The 24,880-nt window shown below is 49.7% G+C and overlaps 8 protein-coding genes across 9 annotated transcripts; 7 read left to right on the forward strand and 1 right to left on the reverse strand.

Moving 5' to 3' along the window:
* Positions 1-1,746: 1,746 nt before the first annotated feature.
* On the forward strand, positions 1,747-3,782 carry PV09_01255 (uncharacterized protein; the record flags this gene model as incomplete). Its single annotated transcript, XM_016354111.1, has 3 exons — positions 1,747-1,839; positions 1,888-2,983; positions 3,037-3,782. 3 exons carry the CDS (start codon positions 1,747-1,749, stop codon positions 3,780-3,782), a joined length of 1,935 nt encoding a protein of 644 aa, XP_016218206.1.
* A 521-nt stretch (positions 3,783-4,303) lies between these two features.
* Positions 4,304-7,152, forward strand: PV09_01256 (uncharacterized protein; the record flags this gene model as incomplete). The annotated part of the gene is made up of 1 exon (XM_016354112.1): positions 4,304-7,152. The coding sequence occupies one exon, from the start codon at positions 4,304-4,306 to the stop codon at positions 6,755-6,757; it is 2,454 nt and encodes an 817-aa protein (XP_016218207.1). The 3' UTR covers positions 6,758-7,152.
* A 947-nt stretch (positions 7,153-8,099) lies between these two features.
* On the forward strand, positions 8,100-10,937 carry PV09_01257 (uncharacterized protein). The gene is made up of 3 exons (XM_016354113.1): positions 8,100-8,627; positions 8,690-9,529; positions 9,689-10,937. The coding sequence occupies exons 1-3, from the start codon at positions 8,303-8,305 to the stop codon at positions 10,426-10,428; spliced, it is 1,905 nt and encodes a 634-aa protein (XP_016218208.1). The 5' UTR covers positions 8,100-8,302; the 3' UTR covers positions 10,429-10,937.
* Positions 10,938-12,175: 1,238 nt separating this feature from the next.
* On the forward strand, positions 12,176-14,000 carry PV09_01258 (uncharacterized protein). Its single transcript, XM_016354114.1, has 2 exons — positions 12,176-13,095; positions 13,157-14,000. The coding sequence occupies exons 1-2, from the start codon at positions 12,387-12,389 to the stop codon at positions 13,906-13,908; spliced, it is 1,461 nt and encodes a 486-aa protein (XP_016218209.1). The 5' UTR covers positions 12,176-12,386; the 3' UTR covers positions 13,909-14,000.
* A 3,705-nt stretch (positions 14,001-17,705) lies between these two features.
* On the forward strand, positions 17,706-18,980 carry PV09_01259 (uncharacterized protein). Its single transcript, XM_016354115.1, has 2 exons — positions 17,706-18,151; positions 18,211-18,980. Exons 1-2 carry the CDS (start codon positions 18,121-18,123, stop codon positions 18,597-18,599), a joined length of 420 nt encoding a protein of 139 aa, XP_016218210.1. The 5' UTR covers positions 17,706-18,120; the 3' UTR covers positions 18,600-18,980.
* PV09_01260 (uncharacterized protein) lies at positions 18,760-20,541 on the reverse strand. Its single transcript, XM_016354116.1, has 2 exons — positions 18,994-20,541; positions 18,760-18,937 (listed from the first exon to the last, which is right to left on the reverse strand). The coding sequence occupies exons 1-2, from the start codon at positions 20,198-20,200 to the stop codon at positions 18,903-18,905; spliced, it is 1,242 nt and encodes a 413-aa protein (XP_016218211.1). The 5' UTR covers positions 20,201-20,541; the 3' UTR covers positions 18,760-18,902.
* A 373-nt stretch (positions 20,542-20,914) lies between these two features.
* PV09_01261 lies at positions 20,915-23,181 on the forward strand. 2 transcript variants are annotated; one of them, XM_016354118.1, is made up of 3 exons: positions 20,915-21,695; positions 21,764-22,485; positions 22,677-23,181. In XM_016354118.1, exons 2-3 carry the CDS (start codon positions 21,766-21,768, stop codon positions 22,773-22,775), a joined length of 819 nt encoding a protein of 272 aa, XP_016218213.1. In that variant the 5' UTR covers positions 20,915-21,695; positions 21,764-21,765; the 3' UTR covers positions 22,776-23,181. The 2 variants fall into 2 exon arrangements, with proteins under 2 accessions (XP_016218213.1, XP_016218212.1); XM_016354117.1 differs by having other exon boundaries at positions 20,915-22,485.
* Positions 23,182-24,336: 1,155 nt separating this feature from the next.
* PV09_01262 (uncharacterized protein) lies at positions 24,337-24,875 on the forward strand. Its single transcript, XM_016354119.1, has 2 exons — positions 24,337-24,567; positions 24,616-24,875. Exons 1-2 carry the CDS (start codon positions 24,402-24,404, stop codon positions 24,756-24,758), a joined length of 309 nt encoding a protein of 102 aa, XP_016218214.1. The 5' UTR covers positions 24,337-24,401; the 3' UTR covers positions 24,759-24,875.
* Positions 24,876-24,880: the final 5 nt, after the last annotated feature.

Below are 24,880 nucleotides of genomic sequence, written 5' to 3' on the forward strand. Positions count from 1 at the left end.
ATCACAATCTCGATTCATAACTTCTTTAATACTTGTAGTCTGATATTCACCAAAAATGACTGTAAGAGCATGTGCTGCGAAATGCCATATTTGCATTCGCCTTACATCAATATAAAGCGGTAGCTCACGATGTATTCGTTGCATTTAGGCTGGCATCAGTTGAAGGCAACAGCATAAACTATAGATTGGACGAGCCATCGCATTGTACGATCATATGCACGGGACTGCCCTAGAAGTTTATTGGGTGACGTGCCACAGATATCATCATCACCATACACTCAGGAAGATCAATATTTAGTACCGGGCTGGTTTGAGGGCCCGGTACAATTAAACGCCGAATGGAAGTCAATAGCACCAGCAACGAATTTGCTCGCGTCGATGAAACAGAACACAATTTTCTGAACCCAGAATGCTTTAGCACATCTTACAAAAGCAGCTCGGTCTTCCATTACAATGTTAGAACTCAACATAAAACTCGATTTATGTACAAAACTATCTTAATGCACGATATTTATGCTTTCCATTCCGGGTTTATTGTTTCCCATTGGATTTGCAGACTGCAAAATAACATTTAAATTCCTCTCTTTAGCAAACCGTAAGCCGAACTGGAGTACATTTCGTGCCGCTCTAGGTGTTTCTTGTTACCACAGTCGTTAAATATCTTCTGACCATTCCAATAAGTGAATCCAAATTAGGCCGACGATCAGCCGAATACAGAATAAATTGGGATCATTGTACGTTTCAGCAAGTACATCTCCTCAATACGCCTAGAAGACATGAAAATTTCGCCCTTATTTAAACACCTGTAAAATATACAGCCAAAGTTTCGGCAGTGCCTGGTGGCTCTTTGAAATTGTTATTTCTTCGATTTACTTTCTGACTTATGTCCTTTGCCCTCTATAATTTTGTTAATTCAGCTTCTTTCTCAATAGGTATTTATGATTGTTGCTGAAGAAATTGTAGTAGACTGAATTGACTCACCAGACCCAGATTTCGGAGATTCATTGTCTCTCTGCGCCTCTTCGATAGATATACCTTCATGTGCTTTCTCAGCTCGACGCTCGAACTCCTCGTTATGTTTTTTTACGTCAGGTGATTGCTCCTCTTCTGTTGGGGGTCTTTCATTGAGGATTTTCGGTTTCAGACCCTCGGTACTTTTTGGTTTTTTCTCTGAATAGAAGTTACTTCTCGAAAAAAACTGGCGTTTTTGAGTGATTATCATAAAGTGGTTGAGTGAACTGTGGACTTCTGTAGTAAATTCGGTTAGAATGCACGAAATGATGCGACTGAAATCTCCATTTTCTGACCAGATGTTTCAAGATTTGGCCTTTGTTGCGTTCTTGCGCATCCTCGGTTTGCCTGTTGAGCTGGTGTCACAAAGGCGGCAAGTGGCAAGTGTCTTTGACAACGTGCATGGCGAAGAGAGCGGCTTAGATTTTGCGACCTTGCGACAAACGACATGACGAATGTGATCTTAGATTTGCGGCACTGAGTTTGAGGTTCACTAGAGCAAGCGCCTTTATGTACTCCGAATGGTAGTCATGCTCATAAGGATTCTTTATGACATTTCTACGTCATGGTCAAGTTTGAGGCGTGATGATCAGCCACCACACTATTCTCTTCAGGGACCTGTGGCGCATAATAGTGGGACATTGATCTACCACAAGGAGATCTGGCCGCTGTGACTAAACAAGCCTCTCTGCTCAAGGTTGATCTCGCAAGGCCTGGAGAAGCTTCACAGCGACGATGTCGAGCATAATTACGTTCGCTGCTAACAACGAGCTTTTCAGGAAGCGAAAAAGAGTCTACCGAGCTTGTGAAACTTGCAAGAAACGACGAGTGAGTGCCTTCTCTATGATTTTTAGAGATGATAAGTAACATAAGAAGAAACGATGCACTCATACCTTTAACAGCGATGAAGTCGAGGCTGAGGCAAGCAATGGCAGCGATAGAACGCAAGGTACTTCGGAGATCAAGATCGAGACTCGTGTCAAAGCTAGTCCTATTCGGCGTGGACGGAGCAATTCCAATGAAGCTCGAAGCAGATCAGTCAGTCCGTCGCATTTCTATGGTAGGGCTAGACCCGAGACGTTATTTCTTGATCAAACCACGGGTGCTGAGACAGTTCACCATGAGTGTGGCTACTGGATGCCAGGAACCACTCACGTTCGATCTACCTCTCGAATCAATGACACAGATAGTGCTGAGGAGAAAGCGTTGGAAAACTATCTCGCCGTGGTAAACGTGGATCTCCTGCCGCCACAGGAGCATCTCGATGCACTTATCAAAATTTATTTTGAGTACGTACATCCAATCTTACCAATCGTCGACGCAACGAGACCAGGGAGAAGGAAGAGCGGTAAATTATTGTCACCAATGTTGCTTCAAACCATCTGCATCATCGCGTCAAGACACGATCGTGCAAAACCGCACCTCATTCTTCAGGACGGTGGCCAGCCTCTTGCGCCGCGCGATTTCGCAAAACGACTTTATAAGTCGGTTAATGCTGCTTTGAACGCAAAACTCGAACGTGATCGCGTTGTGCTAATTCAAGTCCTTGCATTGTTATCACAGTATGTAGAGGGAACTGAGGGAGCAGAAGTTGCTTCGATTCACCTCGCCGAAGCCATTCACCACGCACATACTATTGGCATGCAGTTTGGACGAGCACGTGACGATGAACGAGCCGAATACTTCAATAATTTCTACTGGTGTTTATGGTGTTTGGATCGATTAAACACAATGATGAATGCAAGGCCCGTCTTCATTTCAGACGATGATAGCCGGATCGACAGCCCTCTGGACCACGAGGAGACAAGGCATACCCCTTTCGGAATATGTTTACAGATAACTGTAGCCCTCGATCACATAATTAGCTACTACCGCCCTCGGCATGACTCATGCACTGGATGGGAGAAAGAGTTTCCTGGCTTTGAGGAGATGCTTGGAGATAAGAGTGCTGATATAAATCCTTCGATTCTCGGTCCGTACTCCAATTATTTCCCATAGCTCGATCTATGACTGACTGCTTGACAGCATTCCTTGAGCTTTTTTATCACTCGGCTGCGATAATGTCCCATAAGGCACGGCCAATTAATGAACCGATTCCGGCAACATCATCCTTCGTTCGGCAAAGCTTGTCTGCAGTTCGGGTCATTCAGATTCTTCGAGATGAATGTCGTCATGACCACCCGCCTCTGCCCATTACCCCTTGGTCCGTTTCGCTTGCCATGGCTCATGCATACCGCGTCTTTCGTCAGAGCAAGATCGCGACGCTACGTAATAGGGCCAAGAAGGATTTACAAGTATGCTGTGATATACTAGAGCAGATGCGTCGAGACTGGTGGAGTGCTGGTACAATGGCCGACTTGGGCAGAGCAGCTTTGAAGAAGGCTTCGGGCGACGGTGAGCTGAATCAGACGCGGGAGAAAAGTGTGGCACGGGAGAAGAGTGTTGCACAAGAACAAGTTACTACACTACCCGATGCAGATATGCAGAGCGAGACAGTAAGATCGACTTTAAATAGTCCAATTCTTTCGACAAGTGATGGTGTCGATATTGCAACCACATCGACGGAAGTGCCTTCTGGCGGTGGCACGCTAGGCAACAACTTAACGGCAGCGATTGGACTCGATCCTTCGATATCGCCAGACTGGCTGAACTTTGACACCGCTTTTGAAAACTTCGATGCGGTACTTGGGAGCTCAGGTGCCGATGTTTCAATGGAGCTGCTGCGCCCGTTCAATTTTGATGAGTTCAATTATTACGAGCTTCCAAAATGATCCAGGACTGTGATAGGTACAGTGCTAATCATTGGTTAACTAGATTAGCTGCAAGTGGCTTTTGCAAGTTGAAGGGAAAATTGCTCAGCCTCAGGGAGGAGGGAAAAGTTCAAAGAGTACACTTTACCGGCGTCGTGCCCCGTAATCTGTACTCATATAGCAATGACCTAAATCGGCAAATTACCTTCTGCTTAACTTTATACCCCAGCTAGTTGGAGGACTCCTTTCTCAGATCTTGCTTTGCATATAGAGAGCGCTTGACTCACATGCAAAACCGACTAATGATCTAGCACTGGTAGAGATTCATTATTGTCTGTGCCTCCACCAATATGATTCTGGGCGCTCCCAGCACCCTCAAGCCTCTCGCTTGGCTTGGGGGCTTGGCCTGTTGCCTATCTCCTCATTCTTGTCTGCCTCAATCACAAAGGGCATATAAACCGCGACTTTGTCGCCGAACACAGCAAACTATGCTGATTACTAGATTCTACAACCTTTCGAATTGATTTTGTATTCCCCGCAAAATGGCTGAAGATATACCTCGTCAGACATTTCTGATCAAGGATCTACCAACGAAATCTGTGACACTCTACCCTGCACGCGCCCATATTGTCAGGGAAATTCGAGATGTCATTCTTCGACCAGGCCAGAATGAGATCGAGATCTTCGGTCTCACGGCCGAGGCCGACCAGAACTCCATTCAAGTGGATGGAAAGGGATCCGCCACGATAACCGACATGACTCTGGAGCTCATACCGAACAATGAGCAATTTTCGGATGTGTATCCGAGCGAGTCCAATTCATCCGAGGATGAGGAGGATGATTATGAAGACAGTGACGACGAAATTGAATCCGTCAAAGTTCTGACACATAAAATTAAACAAATTGACCTCGAAATCGAGACTGCAAGTGAGCAGCAGAAGAGCGTCGAACGAAGGTGCAACACCTTGGACGCTTATGCGAATGGTATTACCGGTGCGACAGGCGGAGTGAAATTTTCAGCTAAGGAGGTATCTGAAGCTTTGTCGATGTATGAAGCCGAGCGGCGAGAACTATTTTCTTCCCACAAAAGTGCCGAGCTTGAGTTGAAAAAGCTGCGGAAGCAAAAGGCTAGGCTGGAAAGCGAAAGGACAAAAATCGGAAGAGATGAAAAAAGGCGAAAAGCACGAACTAAGAGAGATAAAGAAAAACAGAAGGAGCAGGTTCGCCGACGGAAGGAAGAAAAGAGAAAGGAAGCCGAGCGAGCCAGGTCAGAAAAACGCAAGTTCTGGGCAAACGACTACTATAAGATTACATTGGGCCTTGAGACATCCTTAGACTCGCCTTCATCCTCGCGTCGGAACTCTTTAGATTCTGTCACACTGTCCGGATTGCCTCTTACTGACCCCAAAGATAAATCAACTGGCTCGGTTTCTTTTCCAGAGACGACTGTGACATTATTACTTTCATACGTTGCCAACTCTGCATTTTGGACACCGCGTTACGACTTGAGCATAAACTCGGTGAGAAAGTCCGCAACAATCGTGTATCGAGCCGAATTCACCAACGGCACATCTGAGACGTGGAAGGACGCAAAAATCATTCTATCCACCTCCCAGACTTCTTACTCTGGTCTTGATGATAAAGCGCCTTTTATGCCTAGCTGGCAAGTAAAGCTTGGGCGATCATGGGATAACAACTCTGGTGGCTTGCTTAGCATCTCTGAACTCAAAGGCCACAGATATCAGAACGCTTTGTCGCAACAAGCAAGTAAGGCTAACTACAAAATGAAGGCTTCTGCGAACAGTAGTTTTTCTCCTTGGGACACTGCTCCACCTCAGATCAAAGTCGGCGGCCTATCTGGATCATCGATTCCAGCACAGCAAGTGTCTGGTAGTAACAATCTCTACGAGACTCAAACATACGTGCCTCATCCGCCGCCTACCATAAATTCAGGGCTATCTGTAAGCATCACTAAGGCCCAGAAGACTCAAAACACTAGCTTAGGGGCCCTCGGCGCATCAGGTGGTAGCAGCATGGATAAAGAATTGAAGAAGCGAGGAAGTAGGCTTGGCGGTGGCATTTTTGGAGGCGGAGGAGCTCCTAAAGACGACACGATGTCCAACAATTCAGCCAAGGGGGAATATATCGAGTTCGCAGCGGATGAAACTGTGGCCGATGAAAATTACGGCCAGGAGGGAGAAGCCGACAACGGCCTTGATTTCGAGGAATCTGTCTGGGAGGATAATGGTCTCACAGCGAACTATGAGCTGCCCGGGATTCGGACGCTCGTTCCATCTTCAACCGCGAGGAGACACAAAATAGCGTCACTCACTGCGGTGAATATTCAGCTGTCTTATGTTTCAGTACCGAAGCTACGCTCAGCCGCGTTTCTGCGAGCTAAGATTCGAAATCCATCAAGCACTGTCACACTTTTGAAGGGCATGGTAGGAGTGACTCTGGATGGGTCGTTCCTAGGAAATATAAATTTTCCTCGAGTATCGCCAAACCAAATCTTCAGCTTGCCACTTGGTGTCGATCCAGCCATTCAAATCAGCTACCCGAAGCCAAACGTTCATCGCACCACTTCAGGCTTTATCAACAAAGAGTCTGCACACACATTCCAACGCAGCATCTGGATCACAAATACCAAATCCACCCCTGTAGAACTCTTGGTTATCGACCAAGTCCCTGTATCACAGGACGAACGTCTACGCGTATCGATATTGCAACCACGCGGCTTGAACAAAGAGGGAGATGCTACTAAGGCGGGACAGTCAGCGAAGGAGGGAGCAAATGAAGTCGTACCAACAACGAACGGAAAAAACGCAGCTTGGGGTATGGCTACTGCCACGCTGAAGAAGAACGGTGAAGTCAACTGGACTGTCAATCTGGAGAAGGGAGGTGCATGTCTGCTCAAATTAGAGTATGAAACACGAATGCCCAGCGGCGCAAGCATCGTTGAGGTGGAAGGTTATGTTAGTAAAACCAATGACTAACTTTAGGAGATATATCAAGTTCGCGAAGCTTGCTCATCTCGCCGAAGAAGTTCGAAATTGGAATAGCCCTTCCTGAGAAGCTCTACGAGAAAGAATTCAAGGGATCGCAAAAGGCAAGCCGCAACTTAGTGAGACGACCATATCAAGACGGCCCAAATGAATGTTGCTGGAGCGTCCGTCGAAGAATGCAATGTTACTTGAGATATGAAGACAACGGAGTATTGTTGGAAATGGAGACATTGTTCTGCCGTCGAATGTTTTGCCATTAGAACGAAAGTCTAATTTTGGCGAAGGCTCAATTATATAATCATTTGAAATGTTTGATTGCATCTGTAAGAGGCGGCTCAGACGTTGAATGCCATACTCAATTTCCAAGACCTTGTCTTGAACAGCTTCAGAGTTGTAGACTTAATTGAAAACCGCGAAGGCTGGACATCATCAGGTTGTATTACCCGGAGAATAAAAAAGGATCTTGTTCCACGTAAGCAGAATTCCGTCCGTGAATTACAAACAAGCTCGATTTTGTGTTACATAGAAAAAAGCTCCTCGTCCAACGCTGTCCTTTTGTTTTAGCTTTGGGTAGCTGTCGACGGAAATTGTTTGGATGACAACGTGGTCGCTTTGCGTCTGCTGATTCTGAACCGCATATAGGCCCGGCACGGCGGTGCGTTCTTTATCTCATTTGAAGCTCATAGCACATAGAACACCATACAGCACGACGATATATGCCGAACTAGTTCCAGCGAAGAGATCTCGGTACTGAGCCGCTTCATGCTAATGAGGACGTAGACGAGGAGAATCTACGCAGAGTTTCTGACAAAGTTTATCGTAGGAGTTGGAACGAGGTATGGCGTGTTCTAGCAATGATCTCTGGAGAGCATTATACATCATTCCAGCAGCTGACCACATAGGCCTTCGGCCATACGCCGGTAGCCAATTGCACTATAAAATTCAGGATATTACATGATGAATGGCGGCAGCGATAACGCTCTGATTCGTCTGGTCAATCTGCCTCGCATTCTGTGATTGCAGTTACTAGCAACATTGCCATCTGAAACCGGTTTTAGTCCTTGGCAAGTTGCGTGTGAGAGGAGAAAAGTAGTTCTAATTGGAGCGGTTACACTGGAAATAAAAAATGGAACTGCAATGCAGTACATCAGATAACCCTTACGACAGAGAACCAGTATGTATAGAGCTGTTCATGACCTGAACAAAGACTGAAGAAAATCACGTACCAAAAGCAGCCGTACCTGTGCCTAGGCATTATGGCTGCAGCATCCGGGCGGAGACTTGCTGCAGACGCACGATGAGCGGCACAACTTCCGACACCGCATCATCCCCACATCCAAGAGCAGACACTTTCCGCGAGCCCAAGACAACGACTCCGCTTCCTTTCTTCCTCCTCACTCTCAGTTCACTCCTTCTTGTCTCAGATTCCGAGTGCGCCTCAAGATATCTTGCGACGGGTTTAGCGCAGCGCAATTTATCTTGGGGCCGCAGGACAGCTAAAAACTAGGCTTTTCTTCTATTACTCATACATTTACCATGGCTCCTCTAAATGGCACCACACTGGCTGATTTACAGCGACGCCCGGTTGTGGCGATACCACTGCAGTTTCCGAGGGCTCAGCGGAAGAGTCGTCCGGAGAATCAGCCGATTAGACATGAGAATCCCATGCCTCCGAAGATTGAAAAGTCAGAAACTGCAAGTGAAGATGGGACGAACACGAGCAAAGCCAATTTCGAACGGTCAATGACCCCTGAGTCGCTCCCTTCATCAGGTCACAAGGCAAATGGAAGCGCGGCCACGGCACAGGAGGAGGGAATGGTGCTGCGTGAGAAGACAAATCTGCTAATCGAGCAACCAAGTGGTAAGTTTGTGGTCTTTTGGCTCCTAATATTATGAGGAGGAATGTCATCTGATTGGGTTTAGGCAAAAATGGCCATCCTGTATCGATGCCGCCTTTGAACTCGTACATTACTTCGCAGACCAACGTCCCAGTGGAGAGTGAGAACACAAACGGTGCAGCTGCTTCGAACGTAAAAGATCGTGAATGGGCGCATAACGACAAGGAGACAATGGCATCAAAGCCGCACACTAGGTCCCTACGAATTCTCCACGAACTGCCGCCAGAATTTCACCCTTCATCTGAGCCCTCGTCAACGCCTATTTCTGGCGATCTGTCTACAATTCGACTACCGTTCTTTCAGCCACACACACAAGCCAACGGTTTTCACGGGCCTCTGTATCCTCCCCCAATGGCTGCGCGACCGACGTCTTTAAACCCAGAAGCCAACTTTCAGCCGATCGACAGAAACATTGACGTGTCACGAACACCGTCTCGCAATTCATCAGTGGAACGGACAATGAACGGCGACATTCAGTCATCCATGATGCCACAGACTCCAGCGACATTCCATGATCAGAAAGTTCCTTCAGCTCTTGCCCTGCAAGACCATCTACTCTCTCACTTCGACAAGCCTGCGCTTTCCGACGTGAGGCTTGATATTTCGAGATTTTCGGCTGGTACTCGGCACATATCCGCACATACGCTCATCTTGTGTAGGTCTTCAACTTTGCGGCAGTACATCGATAAACTTGTGGAACCAGATCGTACCATACGCATTGAACCCCCCAATAGGTTCTTGACAGAATTTGGTTTTGTACAGGCGCTTAAATACCTTTACGGTGCCCCCGTGCTTACCCCAGATGAATTCATCCATGAGATGAATCAGGCACCAATGGACATTGACCCGAATTCACCAGCTGCCCGTAAGTGTTTTCTGAGAGACATGCTCCTTCGATTTTTTTTTTTGGCGCCGAAAAGAAAGAGTATGGTTTGGTGCAGTTATACTCAGCATTTTCACTTCCTTTAATTACGACGTCCCTCGTGCCTAAAAAATTCATATGAAGGTTCTGACTTTGTCCCAGGTACAATGTCGCGCATTCTCGATTACGTCGCCGGTGGGTATTTTCTAGATATACCTGAGGTTGTTGGTGCTGGTCTTGGTTGTGCTAGGCTGCTTCAACGGTGGGATACCGTTCCCACCTGTCTATCCTTCGCGCTTGATGGTGGTCTAAATCACTGGTGGCGCGCCTTTGCTGAGCATGTGGAGACTGTAGATGGTCCGACCATCTCTCAGCAAGAACCCACGCTCGGAGATGCGGCCGGACAATTGCTCGACAGCTCTCTGCAGTGGGTTGTGATGGCTCTTCCAATTAACTTCCACTTTGACCCCGCAGCGGCGCAGTTACGTGAACTCCCGAGACTACCTGCGGTCGTTGAAACCCGTCCATCGCAGGCCGATCCTCGTCTCAGCTTAATACAATTCGGACAAATGTCGGTGACAGACACAGGCCGGCCTGACTTTCTCACATCTTTCATCTCCAGTATCTTGCTGTCCCTGCCATATGCTGCTCTCAAATTTGTGCTGGAGCACCCAATCTTTTATCAACGATTTGGTAATCAGAGTGTCCACATTGCTGAAGCTATCGTTGAAGAGCGTGAGAATCGCCGCAAGAAGGTTCTCCACGCGAAACGAATCAAAGATGGGAAGAAACAGTGGGATGCTACCAAGTGGCAGGAACAAGTAAGAAGGGTTCAAATATTCCCAGGCTATCAGCTAGCCCGCGCACGAGTCGTCAACCCCAAAACCACTTCGACGGAATGAATATCTTTCCTTTTATGCCGGAATAGCATTATGTTCATGACGATATTCATAGCGCAGGCGATGCCGCTCTGTGCTGTAAAATATAGTGCAATCAGGCCATGACTAAAGTACAGGTAGTCCGGTGTGCCTGTACGCCATTCGCGCGGATGTGGAACGGTTGTTCTGATACTCGGCCGCGATTCCCCGGCTTCAGATGAGGGGTAGTAAGATCGGGCAACTTCGGCTAAGAAGTTGGGTAACACCACAAAAGCAAATCAAGAGCCCTACTAATGTAGCAATTTTGCATACGGTACGATCGGAGGCATGTATGGAGTTATTGCGTAGGCGATTCTACGACTAAGTTAGCATTTGTGGTTCGCAAGCATACCAGTCCTTACTTCGGACGACGGTTTCTCGGGCACACCAAAAAGGGATATGGGACTGGCGAAATGAACAGGAATATGCATGAGTGATGGGTAGAGTTGAACAAAAATAACGATTTCATTCACCATACTCAACATGAACGCAGTAATCGTGAGGACTTGTTGTCCAAGGTTTAACGTCTAGTGGTATACCGCACATCGGATACTACGTGCGCCATGAGTTTGTCAGCGAGCATGGAATGGCCATCACCGCATGGAATTTCCTTTCTCTCGACAAGAAGAAAGTTGTATTCTTGCTTGCCGTTCTTCCTATGGCTGCGCAACAATCGTGTGTGGCGGTTATGCCGGGAATCGGCTCCTTTTCACGCTAGATCGCCGCACTTCGCCTGAAAGATTGACGGTTGGCGAACTAACAGCATCCACACACTTGGGGCCCAGCTTCAGAAATACTGAAACAAAGTGCAGAGGTGATATTGCGATCCACGTGTGCTAGGCTGAGATCTATTTTGAGGCCCATTCGAACACGCACGGCGGGTAATCGCACCACGAAAGGTTGGAATGCTGAATAATGAATAGGGCAACCGTCAAAAGCGCTCATTCCATCATAGCTTACAGTTTGAGGCGAAGGGAGCTGTCCAAGATCGATTAGTCTTCACGAGGCTGATTATGAGAACAGCGTTGTGGTCTGGTGCACGCATTTCGCACGTCTCGCCAGCTTTTGTCAGTCGAAGGAGGTTCTAAGCGACGGCTCATGGCGGCGTGTCGAAGTGACTCAAAGCCGGCGAGCCGGACATGTGGTTATCATATCTTGCATGCTGTCGTGGAGATGGCACCCGAATGGCCAGCCCATTGTATTACCCGAAGTGGACAATGCTAGGGGAGCAGCACGATGCACATGACGTTGCTAAGCTTTCTTGTCACAGCGGCCTTGCCCAGCGGCCAACGGTAATCGACGAATTTTCGGCGCCGACCTTCTGGGCTTCGGCGGGCGGTCTTCAGGTTGAAAGTGCTGAACAGGTGCGGACAAGGGCAGTGCTTCGTTTACCGGCGAACACACGCAAGCTTCTTTTTTTCCCTCCCTTTCGTGCCCACTTCGCGTCTTTGTAAAGAGCGAGATGGCGGATGCCAATCCCTACCTAGTCCGCGGACACCAAGCCAATCGCAGACGGCGCTGGAACGGGACGATGGGGGTCGATGTGGCATTTGAGTGGTAGACGACAAGCCCATGCCGTAAGATGACCCACAGCCTGCACCTTGCGCTCTCCTACTTGTGGCCTATATCCGAGTAGCTAATTCCGCCAGCTCGGCAAACGGCACCATCTGGTGTAGACCTGGCAGCCTTTTTAGTGGAGATGGGGTACAGGAGTAGTACAATTTGGGGTGCAGGAAGTGCGATTGATTTCAGGCGGTCGGTTTTATTTTAGTGATCACTCTCTCGCGCTTTACATTGTCCTTCCTTTGTATATTTAACCCTCAGTCCTGGAGGCTGCGTATCGTCGGGTATCCGTTGTCCTTCCGAGATCTGAGTCCGCCCATTGCCCTATTCCCGTGATTTTATTAGCGCGGCCCTGTTCCGCGTCGCTGCCACTTGCCTCCATGACTGGCTATGATGCGTCAACGCTTGGGAATGAGGAGAAACACACGGAGACGGCCTTAGCAACCCAGGAGCAACCGTCCTTGCGAACGGCCTCCAAAGACGACGATTATGGCGACAAGATAGAAGAGGTGGAGGAGACCTCGCAAGATTGTGAATATCGGGAAGATTCAGACCCGGACGCATTGCAAGGAAACGACGCGGAGGCGGCGACGGCAGCACCTGTGGAAAAGAAGACGACCAGGATAAGCGTCAACAACTTGGCCAGTATACCTAATGGCGGCTTCCGCGCCTGGATGCAGGTCATGGGGAGCTTCTTCATCTTCTACAACTCGTGGGGCATAATCAACACCTACGGAGTGTACCAAACGTACTACCAGCTCGACATCTTGAAAAGAGAGAGCCCGAGCGCGATTTCGTGGATCGGATCCATCCAGGCCTTCTTGCTTATGATGGTCGGTGCGGTGACCGGTCCTGTGTACGACGCTGGCTACTTTCGAGAGCTGCTTTGGAGTGGTAGCTTCTTCATAGTCTTCGGCCACATGATGCTTAGTCTCTGCAAGGAGTACTATCAAGTCCTTCTCGCCCAGGCATTCTGCATCGGCGGCGGTGCTGGGCTGATCTTCGTGCCCGGCGTGGCTATCATCAGCACCTACTTCACGACAAAGCTGGCCATTGCGACTGGCATCGCTGCAGCTGGGAGTTCGCTAGGTACGTGCAAGGAAGAGCTTAGATTGATTGATCAATTCCTATGAAGGCTAACGGTCAGCAGGCGGTGTACTCTATCCGGTGATGCTAAACAAGCTCATCCCGCAGGTCGGCTTCCCCTGGGCTGTGCGCATTATCGGTTTTCTGTGTCTGGCCACACTTTCAGTCCCTCTGTTGGCGATGAAGGTCCGCGTCTTACCGGCCGCGAAGCGACCGCTCGTAGATTGGAGCGCACTACGCCAACCTGAGTACGTCCTCTTCGTGACCGGAAGTTTTGTCGGCTTCCTTGGACTGTACAGTCTATTCTTCTACGTGCAGTCCTACGCCATCGCGAAGGGATTGATGGATCGGAACCTGGCCTTCTATTTGCTGAGCATGCTGAACGCTGCCAGCGCTTTTGGTCGAACAGTACCCAATCTCGTGGCCGACAAAATCGGTCCACTTAATTGCCTGACCCCCGCGGCTATAATGTCGGGCGTAGTAATTGCATTGTTGATCCCCGCAAACAGCTCCGCGGCACTGATCGTGCTCGTGCTGCTGTTCGGATTCTTCTCCGGCACATACGTATCGTTGCCACCAACCGTTGTTGTCTACATGACCAAGAACCGAGGCCTGATAGGAACGCGCTTGGGGATGTGCTTCGCGGTCGTCAGCATTGGCATGCTTATTGGCCCGCCGATTCAAGGAGCCATCCTACGTAAGTCCGGGTTCAACGCGGTTTGGATATTTGGTGGCGTCGTCACGATTGCTGGAGGGCTGTTGCTGCTTGCGAGCCGAATTGCGTTTAAAGGCTGGAAGCTGATGGTCAAAGGATAGACGTCGTTACATGTCATAGAATAGAGAGCGAAAATGCATTAACCACGGGTAGAAGGGAAGGGAAAAATAAAAGAACATTATGTTTTTTGGCACGCTCCAGTGTATTGCCCACATTGCTGATTTTTTTTTTTTTTTTTTTTTGCTAATTTCTTTTTCTTGTCTTGCAGTTCAGTAGTGATCACATGAAGACTGCCTGTTCACGGCTCGCTACTACGTCAACAAACCTCTTCTATCACTCCCAATCCGCTTTCTGAGACTACACAAATCATTGGCCTCATCGTTGCCACATCTTGGTTCTGCCACGGCGTCTTCGTCGAGGGAGCAGGTCTTCCGCGCCTGGCATCCTCCTCCTACCGAATGGCGAATCAAATGGACCAAGTCTGACCACGCCGGAAAGATGGTCGTCGAATTTCCGCGCGTAGAAGAGACAAGCCTGGCATTCGCACCAGCCTAGCTGCTGCATCACAACGCGGTAGTCCTCGGACTGGGCTCGTACGCAATGGAAAAAATGATACCACACAACAGCGTGCTCACGGCACAGTTGGCCGTGCATGAAGAACCGGCTGTCGGATCGTGCCGGGCCTGAGACTTGACATATACAGATTCCCGGTGACGTTTCGTTCCCGCGCTCGTTCCAAAGCTGTCGCATGCGGTCGTTGTGGGCGCGGCTGTCGGGTGTGTCCTCGTGTGTTATCATGGGCCAAATAATGTGCTCGGGCCTTAGTGCTTCTGCAATCAAGCCGAGTACTCGCGATGTGCCTTCGATCGGCGTTGCTGTCGGATCATGGTTCACTTGATCGTTTTCAGCCATCACCTCAGCAGTCTCGGTCTCGGTTTTCTCATTTGGCTTTCGTTGCATTTTGTGGCGTATTGCAAATGGTCTTTGGTAAACCGCAATCTCCGTGTTCTGTCTACTTTCTTTTTTCCTTCTTCTAATACTTATTGGCCTAAGATCCAATAATCAACGTTTCGTGACATTGACATGTACTGATTCACTGTTGACAGTCGTCAGAGCAATTAATTTGCTGCGTATGTAGTTGTAAACCCACGTTAACCGTTCATATGCAAGTCAGGGAAAGCACTAGAATTTTGAAAGCCTTGGGCGATAATCGGTTTATAACGGAATCGTGCGGATCCATTGTGAATCTGATCGAACGGTTGCTGTTTTGGATGGCAGCCTGCGACTCTCGCAACATGTGCTATAGCAACCAAATGTTGATCAACAAAGCGTGGAAGTCATCATTCCTAGTGGATGTTCTTCAATTCAGTGAATCGAATAACTCTTGGAACTTTTATTCGTTGTGTTTAGTGATCGGTCTTCCATTCCACAAACATTTGAACGAGCGCCCAGTACTCTCAACAAAGAGATCGCAAACGATCTGATAATGAATGCCATTGTTGAGCTCCAGCGAAAGTAAAAGCCAGGAGTGTATGATTCTTGTGTCCATGAACTTGATCCTTGTTTACTCAGCAAGTGTCGGGTTTCCTTGTCATCTTGACAACCCTAAGGAGGAGCTTCACAATGCGTGATTTCTTCCTCCTTCCACAGTCTGGACAACGGTGAGGCTTATCTGTCCGATCAAATTTGTCAAAATTATTCGTTTTTCGGGAGTCATCAGTCTTTTTCTTGGTATTTGGCATAGACGAAGGTGACGAGGACACTGGTGGTTGCCATTTTCGGGGTAATGGAAGAACAGATGTCGCTGTGGTGCATCAGCATGATTCAAGAATAATATTTTAAGATCAAAGTCATCTCTTACTGAGAGATCCATTTCTAGTTACATCCATGACGCTTAAGCCCTTGTTCAGGGATGCCTCTCCAGAAGCAATTCTCTCAACGAATGTGCTGGTTTTTGGTGTTGCTGGGCACCGTTGGTTCCCACCGTACGCATTGTGCATTTCAAATGAGAACGGACGGCTTGGGATACCCTCCTCCTCGAAGACGATCTGTTCGGACTTCCGGATAGAAATGTTGCTATATATCTCTTCAATAGCCCCTATCTTGCCATGCACGGATTTGATTGAGCTTCGTGGTGAACGTACGGTGATAGCCCTGCCGGAATTCACGCATTTCAGACGCAACGGACTGTCTTTAGTATCTATTGAGGCAACACAAGCTCTCTTGCCCGGTCGTTCTGCTGTCATCGCAATTTTATTCTTAGCATATGGTGGTAGTACTGTGGCTGTTGAAATAAATGTCAGCTAGATGATAAAAATATCAGATAATTGATGCTTACTTTCTCGTGAGCGCAGACGAAATCTACTGAGTAGGATGAGTAGCTATCAATACTGGCAACACATCAATGCGAAAATATATGATGGTAGGCTTGTAGTGAGAGAACAGCAGCCGGTCTGAAAAAATAAAGCAAATGTTCTGAGTGGATTGCAAAATAATGTGGGCAATAGCAACTCAGCTCTTTCGTTACTGCTTACATCGTACACTGAACATGTTAGATCAACGTTCTCCGCCTGGCAGTCCTTTCCTATACTACTCTTTTCACTAACACACACCCGCTTTGATTCTGTTGATCGTGCTAGACGGGTCAAGTCCAAGACTATCTCGTACTGGGTGTTTTTTCTTAGACGTCTATACGCCACAGGATCCACAGTTCCCTAGGATCAGACCGGAGCTGATCTCTTCAACGCTAGCAGTCTCGGGGCAGGCATAACATATGACATGGTAAAAGCACGTAAAAAGCATCGATTGTTCACTAAGTTGGTGTTAGGAAGATCTACTGCCCTACCGGACAATGCGATACCCGCGAAACTCACCACGATCGTTGTTGTGCTTATTACAATGTCTAACTTTTCTCCAACTAGGTTAGTCGTCCGTTTTCTGTACGAGTCCTTACCCGGACGGCCAATGGCTAAAGCTTTCACTGGCTGAGTATTCTATTTGATGGGTCTTATCTGCCCATTGAACAAGCAGATTAAGGAGCAATCATTATCTTTGAGGAAAATGTCAAACCAATCCCGAGGCCAGCCTCATCTAGGAATGCTGATGCAGCGAATCTCGCAGGACTTTTACATTCAAGACATTTCCGCCATGCAATAACAGATTTCTTCGTAGCGGGATTATTGCGAGACCAGGAATGACGACGGCAATCGAGATGTAAGGCGTTCATTACTTGTATAGCTGCAGGATTGGATAGATGGGTAACGATGGTCGTCATTGGCTGGGAAGAGAAAGAATGGAGCGTCGTGTAAGGAAGTAAAAAAAGCATCATTCAAAAGAAAATAGTACTTGACTGCTATCCTTGCCTTGAGGATGGCAAATGTCAGACCATCAAAGTCAAGCGCTTTCCACCCACATGCACCTCTCGATACATGCTCAAAAAGGCGCTCCGGCTTAATCGTGATCTTCCCGTAGGTCTTACTCTTCGCCTAGAAGACGGATACCGAGACTCTGTGGAAGAGAAGAAGAGAATCAGTTGCAAGCACGAGATGTGTGCTGCTGCCGCGGCGAGTTTCGCATTGATGACCATGATGGCATTGGACGGTTCTGGACATTTAAAAGCTGGACAGCGGCTTGAGAAGACGAGCAGGATTCACACAAATCCTTCACATGCACTGGAAGTTCCAGACTATCTTTCGCTCACGCTCTGTCTGAGGTCGCACCCAGATCTTTTCTCGGACGCTTTTCGTATCTGCGTGCTTCGAACTGGAGGCACATTGTTGCCCTGCCTAACTCACAGTCTTGCTCCTATCGGAAGCCGTCGGGGACGTTGGGATCCAAGTACATGGTACGTGGCCATTTTGTGGGAGCATGTTTTGGAGGCCCTTTCGCTGAAACGTGTCTTGAATCGGGGAGAATCGCAAACAGATCTCAGCATCTTCACAATCTCGAAATTCGAACGTTGAAAACGCTTGGGGCGCACAGCGATCAGAAAGGCAGGCGAACGGAGTCGTGGAAGAGTCCACAGCCGAGTGGGCCAGCGAGACACACGACGCAGGGACACTAATTCGTGCATCCCTGCCGGTGGACAGTTTTTGGGAGAGAAAGAGAGAGAGAAGGAGAGAGAGCGCAGAGAGGCCAGAATTCTGGCAACAGGAGAAACTCGTTGGTGCTCCCAACAATCTCACCTTAACGTCCCTTTCTAGCTTCGCCGCTTCGGTTTCCAGGCTTTGCGATCGCTCACCCTACGGTGCTCCATTCAAACCACAGAAAAACTCCTTCCGGCGCGCAGAACAGCGTTCGCCAGCGTTACCACGATGCCTTCCATGTGGCTTACCGACATGCAGAGTACGTCTCAACATCGGCTCACATCCTTCAAGGGGCACATGCTGACCCGTCGTGTGCAGAAATAGGTGTCGCCTTCTGCTCCGGAGGCGGGTTCTTCCTTCTCGGCGGCGTCATGCTCTTCTTCGACCGCGCAATGCTGGCCATGGGCAACATCCTCTTCCTCATCGGCCTGACCCTCATCATCGGCATGCAGAAGACACTGGCCTTCTTCGCGCGTCGCCAGAAGCTCAAGGGAACCGCCGCCTTTGCCCTCGGCATCTTCATGATTCTCATGCGCTGGCCCTTGATTGGCTTTTGCGTCGAGCTCTACGGCATCTTCGTCCTGTTCGGCGACTTCTTCGCGACGATCGCTGGCTTTGCGTACAACATCCCCGTCGTGGGCCCGTATATTGCAAAAGCGCTGGAGACAATCAGTGGCACGAGAAGGGGAAGCGAGCTACCCGTGTAGAAGGACTGCACGACGAGTGGAATCATTCCGATCCTGCTTTTTGCCTGAGCGTTTTTTGGAATCGGCGTTTACGCGGTTTGTATCAATAGAGGACTGTCAATTGCCGGGAATGGCTTGCGGACGTACATGCATCTTATGGGAGCACAGGGCAGAAATGTGGCACGATGCACGTTGTGGGATTTTGAGATTCAGTTTTTTGCCTCCTATTGAGGTATCTATGGAGAAGGCCGCCTTATTCTTTTTCTCAATGCTCTGCAAATGCTGCTGGAGGTATCATGTATTACGACAAAAACTTTTTTCTTTTCACTCGCGCACAAACAAACTGGCCATGCCCATACCTGCGCGAGGCGTTAGTCATTGGCAGAATAAAATGGATTTTTGTTGGAATGCTTACCGGTGCCAATGCACATGCTGACGACGCCAACCTCTTCTCCTTGCCTCTTTAGCTCTGGCAAGAGTGTCGCGAGTTGCCTTGCACCAGTGGCTCCAAGGGGATGTCCAAGAGCAATCGCACCGCCCTTGGGGTTAACTTTGCCTGGATCGATGCCCAATTCCCTGACGCAGTACACAGCCTGGCTTGCAAACGCCTCGTTAATCTCCCAAATACCTACGTCCTCCTTTTGGATCCCAGTGTAGTCCAGCAGCTTCGGGATTGCAAGAGCAGGGCCGATCCCCATCTCGTCCGGCTTGCAGCCCACAACAGTCGTCCCCGCCCACTTTCCAATAATCTCGTTGGTCAGACCGAGTTCTTGCGCAGTGCTTCGGCGCATCATAAGTGCCGCCGCTGCACCATCGGAGACCTGGCTGCTGTTTCCGGCGGTCGCGGTGCCATCCGCCTTGAACGCAGGCTTCATCGTCGACAGCTTCTCCACGTTGCTTCCCGGTCTGACCCCGTCGTCCTTGCTGACAGTGATCTCTTCCGTGGCCTCGGGCACCTCAGGGTTGGGCCTCCACCTTGTCTTGACCTCCACTATCTCCTCGGCAAACAGTCCATCGCTTTGCGCCTTTGCAGCCTTGGTGTGACTACTCACAGCAAATTCGTCCTGCTCTCTTCTACTCACGCCATATCTCTCCGCCACATTTTCCGCTGTCAGACCCATGCTCATGATACAGTCCCTCGCATCCTTGACCGGCGAATGTCTCAGATCCTCCCACAGCGCTGTCGGGATAGCTCTCGAGCCATAGTTCTTCGTCATGCTCTCCATACCACCTCCAATGCCCACGCTTATCTGGCCGACGGCAATACTGTGCGCAATCCCCGTGATCGCCGCCAGTCCGCTCGAGCAAGCTCTGTTCACCGTCTGGAAGGTCGTCGTCTCGGGCCAACCAACATGGAGAGCGGCCATACGTCCTGCTTTTGAGCCTCCGAGCTCTGACAGCACGGTGCCGATCTGTATGTCTTCTACCTTGGCAGGGTCAAGGTTGGGATGTCGCTCGCGGATGGCTTTGAGAACGGCAGCGAGCATTTCGTGGTCGTGGGCATCTTTGAAGCCACCCTTCTTCGCGCGCGTCACGGGCGTTCTGAGCGACGAGAGTATCACAATGTCATTAGGATGCTTGGTGAGGATGTTCTTCAGGCCCTTTTGTATGAATCCCGCCATGTCGCTGGACGTGCTGCGCTCGGACGAGAAACGGAAGCAGGGACGAGAGGGCTACGACGAGGTCGGAGGGCAAGGTCAGCGCTGGTCAGCAAGCGATGTCGATGAACGGTATGCAAAGCAGACGGTGCTCAGAGAGCCAGGCATGATTCCTATTTACCACTGTCGGCCAGCGGAGACCAGCTCATAAACTGTTAGCCGGCGTCGAGGACGAGGAGCGTCGGCTGGAGAATTCGGCTCTCGCAGAGGCGGAAACGGAACCGCCCCCATTGGCCCAAGCGCGCGTGGCCTTGCTCTGGCTGGGCGATGCGCTTGAACATTCATCCACGCGCGTCGACACCGGCGCATCGTTCTTGATCGCTCAGCAGGAGCATCAGCGCCCGGTCGACGCGTGCTCTTTCGCGGCGCGGGCGAGCCACGCCGTTGCGGGATCCGTCGTCGACCCGTTCGTCGCCGCGCTGCGCCGACCGACGCGGCGTGCCGTGGGCCTCCAGAGCTTGAATTGGCGGGCGTGTCGGTGGTACTTGCGGCCAGGAAACGCCGCAAACTCTGATCGACAGCGGCCTTCTTCCCAGAATAACGACGGGCCACTCGGCCCCGCTTCCATGATTTTCGAGACACAGCGCGACGCGAACAGGGCAGCAGTTCTCCGGCCACGCCGTCGCCCGTGCCAGGTACATTGAAAGTCACTGCAATGCGAATGCGAATGCGGAGGCCCGGCCCGCCTGGACAGACGATGTGGGCAAGGCACGCCGCCGGCCAGGTGACCCAGCGCAGTCCTTTGCGCTCCAATGATGCTGCCCGTCTCACCCAAGCAAACCTCGTCCCATGCATTAGCTTCACCTTCGCACACCACCTCTTCTAAGGCTCCAGCGGCCCTCTGCGAAGTGGATAGGCCTGATCCGCAACGCCATTCTATCGAAGGCTTGCGATCCAGGAGTCGGACACGCCTCGTTTGCCCTCCCGTCAGGCAGTGATTCACGTCCCAAAGGCTTACCGCGCCCGCCGTGCCCCTCCACTCAATTGTTCTATTCCTAGCATGATCTTATCTTAACACGGCCCTTGTCCGTTCTGTCACTGGGCACGCTCACCCGCTCTGCTGAGATGATGCGATCCAAGGTCAGCAGACTCAGCCTCGGACGCAATCTTGCATCCATACCCCAGCTTTCTGGTGTTCCTCTCCCATCGTGCACCTTGCGTAGGCTAGCTGAATGCCGCACTATCGATAGCTCGACAGGATTTCCAGGAACTATTACTTGCGAACGCCCCATGTTTGCCGGTTTAGGCGGGCCCCAGAAACCTTCGCGGAAGGTATGTCCACGAAACAGTGCCTGTTAGCATTCACGGCTGGGCCCATCGTGGTGCTGAGTACTAATGCGCTCGTCACCCTACGAAACCCATTCTCTGCATGACGAGCGCGCCTGATCCAAACCCTTTCACACCAAAACTTTCTAAGGCCGAAATATAAGCAAGGCATAGCTGCCGCCGCTCCTGCAAGGTAGGTTCCCGGAGCCAATCTTCAACTACCACGTAGCTCGCTTCTTTGCTCATCTCCCGTTGCCACAGCTATGCCTAGCCATGGTGCCGCATACTACCACGGCGGCAACAACCCTCACCAGACCCGGAGACGATCTCATCGACGCTCCTCCGATGCGGCTACTGCAGGTACCAGATTGTACACGGCCGATGAGTCCGCCAAAATCCTAGAAGCCAGCAGGGAAGCGCTGAAGACGGCGCAGCGCCGTCATGCCAGGAGACACAGCGGAGGATATTACTACACCATTCCACGGACAGACACGCCTGAAATACCTTCGTACGAGCATTTCCTGGCCGAGGCCAGGGCGCGCGTCAACAACACTACATCATATTATCCGCAGGATACAATAACTAACACTCATTATGATCCTTATCAGTATCAGTTCAATCCGAACCCCTACCTTTATGGTTACCCGTCCGGCTATTACCAGGAAATTAGGGCGCCATTACACCACACGGACTCAGCTAGAACGGGTAAATCTGGCGTATCATCGACGCTAGTAGGATCAGAGACTACATACTCGCCGACGTCACCTACTCTTGTCGGATCCGGAAGGCCCAGCTTGGAACAGCCACAATCTTTGAGAACGGTTCAACCGACGCGTAACTCGTATCCCGGTCGGACGTCGCATTCCAATCGAACGTCTCATCCTAATCGAGCATCGCACTCCAATCGGTCGTCGTATCCTAGAAGGCAAACTCGCGTGTCCTGGGGCCCAACATACACATGCGTAGATCCGCCTCACACTTATGTAAGTAGATCCCGCAGTCGTTCTCTTCAGTCAGAACCTGCGCGCACAAGAGGAACGTCTCCTGCGTACCCAAATTCGCCGTCATCCTGCACTTTCATAGATCAGGATCTCCTCTCCATCCTTCACATACGTCACGTAAACATGTCGCCGCGTTTTTCTGTCGAACATGAAATTTACTTAGTCTCTGACAGCGCTATCCGCGAACGACAAAACCAACGAGATCGAGAACGCCGCAACCGGTTCGACGTCCTCGCCAGAAACGAACTTCTTGGTTCTGCTGGTGCTGGTGAGTTGCGAAGTAAGTGGAGCGTCGACACGTTGGCTGTCTTCCCTGGTGGTTTAAGAGCATTGATTCGAAGCCTGTCGGTTAGGACAAAGAGGAAGGCAAAGGATGGCGCTTGAATGCTGCCGTTGCAGCTCATACAATTGGGATAGGTGTTTTGGTGTCGTTTAATTTGCGGTTGGTTTTGATTTAGCTCGGTTTGGTTTGACTTTGGGATTGCTCGCATAGATGATACCCCCTCACGGACAAGGCGTTTTTGCTTTTCTGGTTTCAAGAGTTTTTTTTTTTTTTTGCCATCTCTACACGCACACAACATTCTCCGGGTCATGAATGCTTCTCGTATCGCTGTAGATACATGAACAGTCGCGCTCAATTTAATCATGATGAGAAACAAGGAATACAACATCAAGTCGGAAGCAGCTTCATAATGAGAAAAAAAATTTAGCCATCAATTTATGATGCTCGTAATACCGAAAACCTCTTGCTCGGTAACTTTCTGAAAATTTTGAATACGACCGTTTTGCGAAGTCTAAAATTGCAACCCATTCCAGTCTTTTGGACCACGTTGCAGAGGCCGTGGAAGTTTGTTCCTGTGAAGTCAGCTAGAGGGTCGTGGAAGCGTTCGTCCATGCATCTAACGTAGCACAAAATGTATGCACGTAAAACACGCAAAAGTTCAGACTACAGTGCATGATGATCAAAGCAGTGAAACGTCATCAAAAACACCAAGTGGTCACGTGTTTACGTCAAACGTTTTGAACAGTTGTAGTAAATGGTTCCCCCCTCTACCCACCCACATCGTTCCAAATGGTCACCGCCCTTCCTGGCTTTTGACGCGCACGCCGGTTCTCAAGCGGCACGCGACGCCATCGCGGAATCGGTCAGATGATGGATCATTTTTCTGGAACCTGAACGGCGTTTGATTCAGCCTCGTTTTGGCGCAGATGACTTCATCCGTCCCAGGGCTCACCAGGACCGCCTTTACATCACGACTCTACCCTGCCCCGGAGCCCCATCCTCATCCTTGGCCATGGGAATATCCGATATCGATCCCAGAACCCCGCAATCTCTCGATTCGCGATTCATTTTCTTCGATCTGGATGCTGCCCTGAGGCTCCCTGACAAAGATCCATTCATCCCGGTCCATGTCCTGACGTTTGCTACGGATATCGAGGAGCACACCATTCTCCTTCGGAATGTTCTATGACCCTGGGATGAGAGTGCCCTCGTCTAGATTCAGCCATATTCGTTGAGGAAGTAACTCCGTTAACGGTGATATGTTGTGCTTACGGATCAAAAGTGTGCAGATCGCTTGTGAGAGACAATACGTGGAGCCAGTAGTAGATCTAGTGACCTTACGTTAGCATCAGGACATTTCGATACTCCTAGCTTCACCGTACTAGGACCTGTCTTTACCGAATGTTTCAACGCTTTCATCGTGCACAATGAGGTAGTCTTGACGTGACCACCTCTTCGCAGGTCGTGAATCTGATGTGACAATGAGTTTAGCTGGATGTTGGCTAGTGCATAAATATCGTCTTTAGAATCCTCAAATTACAATCATCCATCTGAAATCCTTGCTCACATATTCAAAAGAATAATATCGCAACATATTGGAAAATTAGGCTACATAATGTCTGTTCACAACACACCAGCAGGTGATGGTTTTTACGAGAATGACTATAAAAGCCGCCCCGGACAGAGCGAAATACCTGTTGATGCAGACGATAAAGCCGAGCAGGCTACAGGGATTCACGAGGGTGACATTGATCCCCAAGCTGATAGTGACGAGCAATTAGGTATGCTATTCCGGGTTTCGGCAGAGTCCAGACTTATTTGACCTGTAGATGCCGATGACAAGAGTGCTATCGACGAAACTAACATTATCGGGAGTCGCACTCGGGGTGCTACAAAGCAAGCAGGAACATATCGAGAGCCAGGCGATGAGGAGGGACTTCCTAGTGACACAGGGGTATCTGCCACCCGTTAAGAATTCCGTCACGTTGAAAAGCCGTCACTTAATTCAAAGCAGTTTTATCTCAGAACATTCTTTTGGCTAATCAACAAACTTGGCGAATCAGAAGATAGATTGAATCTTGCATTTGTCATTAA

This window comes from Verruconis gallopava, assembly GCF_000836295.1.
Source record: "Verruconis gallopava strain CBS 43764 unplaced genomic scaffold supercont1.3, whole genome shotgun sequence".
NCBI classification, from domain to species: Eukaryota; Fungi; Ascomycota; class Dothideomycetes; order Venturiales; family Sympoventuriaceae; genus Verruconis; species Verruconis gallopava.

Bases quoted from the DNA above. Each gene is read 5' to 3' on its own strand.
- PV09_01257 (XM_016354113.1), top strand. From the start codon at position 8,303: ATGGCTCCTCTAAATGGCACCACACTGGCTGATTTACAGCGACGCCCG. The intron at 8,628-8,689 runs GTAAGTTTGTGG...GATTGGGTTTAG, and splicing joins GCTAATCGAGCAACCAAGTG to GCAAAAATGGCCATCCTGTA. The intron at 9,530-9,688 runs GTAAGTGTTTTC...ACTTTGTCCCAG, and splicing joins CCCGAATTCACCAGCTGCCC to GTACAATGTCGCGCATTCTC.
- PV09_01262 (XM_016354119.1), top strand. From the start codon at position 24,402: ATGTCTGTTCACAACACACCAGCAGGTGATGGTTTTTACGAGAATGAC. The intron at 24,568-24,615 runs GTATGCTATTCC...TTTGACCTGTAG, and splicing joins TGATAGTGACGAGCAATTAG to ATGCCGATGACAAGAGTGCT.
- PV09_01261 (XM_016354117.1), top strand. From the start codon at position 21,766: ATGCCTAGCCATGGTGCCGCATACTACCACGGCGGCAACAACCCTCAC. The intron at 22,486-22,676 runs GTAAGTAGATCC...AGTCTCTGACAG, and splicing joins TAGATCCGCCTCACACTTAT to CGCTATCCGCGAACGACAAA.
- PV09_01259 (XM_016354115.1), top strand. From the start codon at position 18,121: ATGCCTTCCATGTGGCTTACCGACATGCAGA. The intron at 18,152-18,210 runs GTACGTCTCAAC...CGTCGTGTGCAG, and splicing joins GTGGCTTACCGACATGCAGA to AAATAGGTGTCGCCTTCTGC.
- PV09_01258 (XM_016354114.1), top strand. From the start codon at position 12,387: ATGACTGGCTATGATGCGTCAACGCTTGGGAATGAGGAGAAACACACG. The intron at 13,096-13,156 runs GTACGTGCAAGG...AACGGTCAGCAG, and splicing joins TGCAGCTGGGAGTTCGCTAG to GCGGTGTACTCTATCCGGTG.
- PV09_01260 (XM_016354116.1), bottom strand. From the start codon at position 20,200: ATGGCGGGATTCATACAAAAGGGCCTGAAGAACATCCTCACCAAGCAT. The intron at 18,938-18,993 runs GTAAGCATTCCA...CGCCTCGCGCAG, and splicing joins CAGCATGTGCATTGGCACCG to GTATGGGCATGGCCAGTTTG.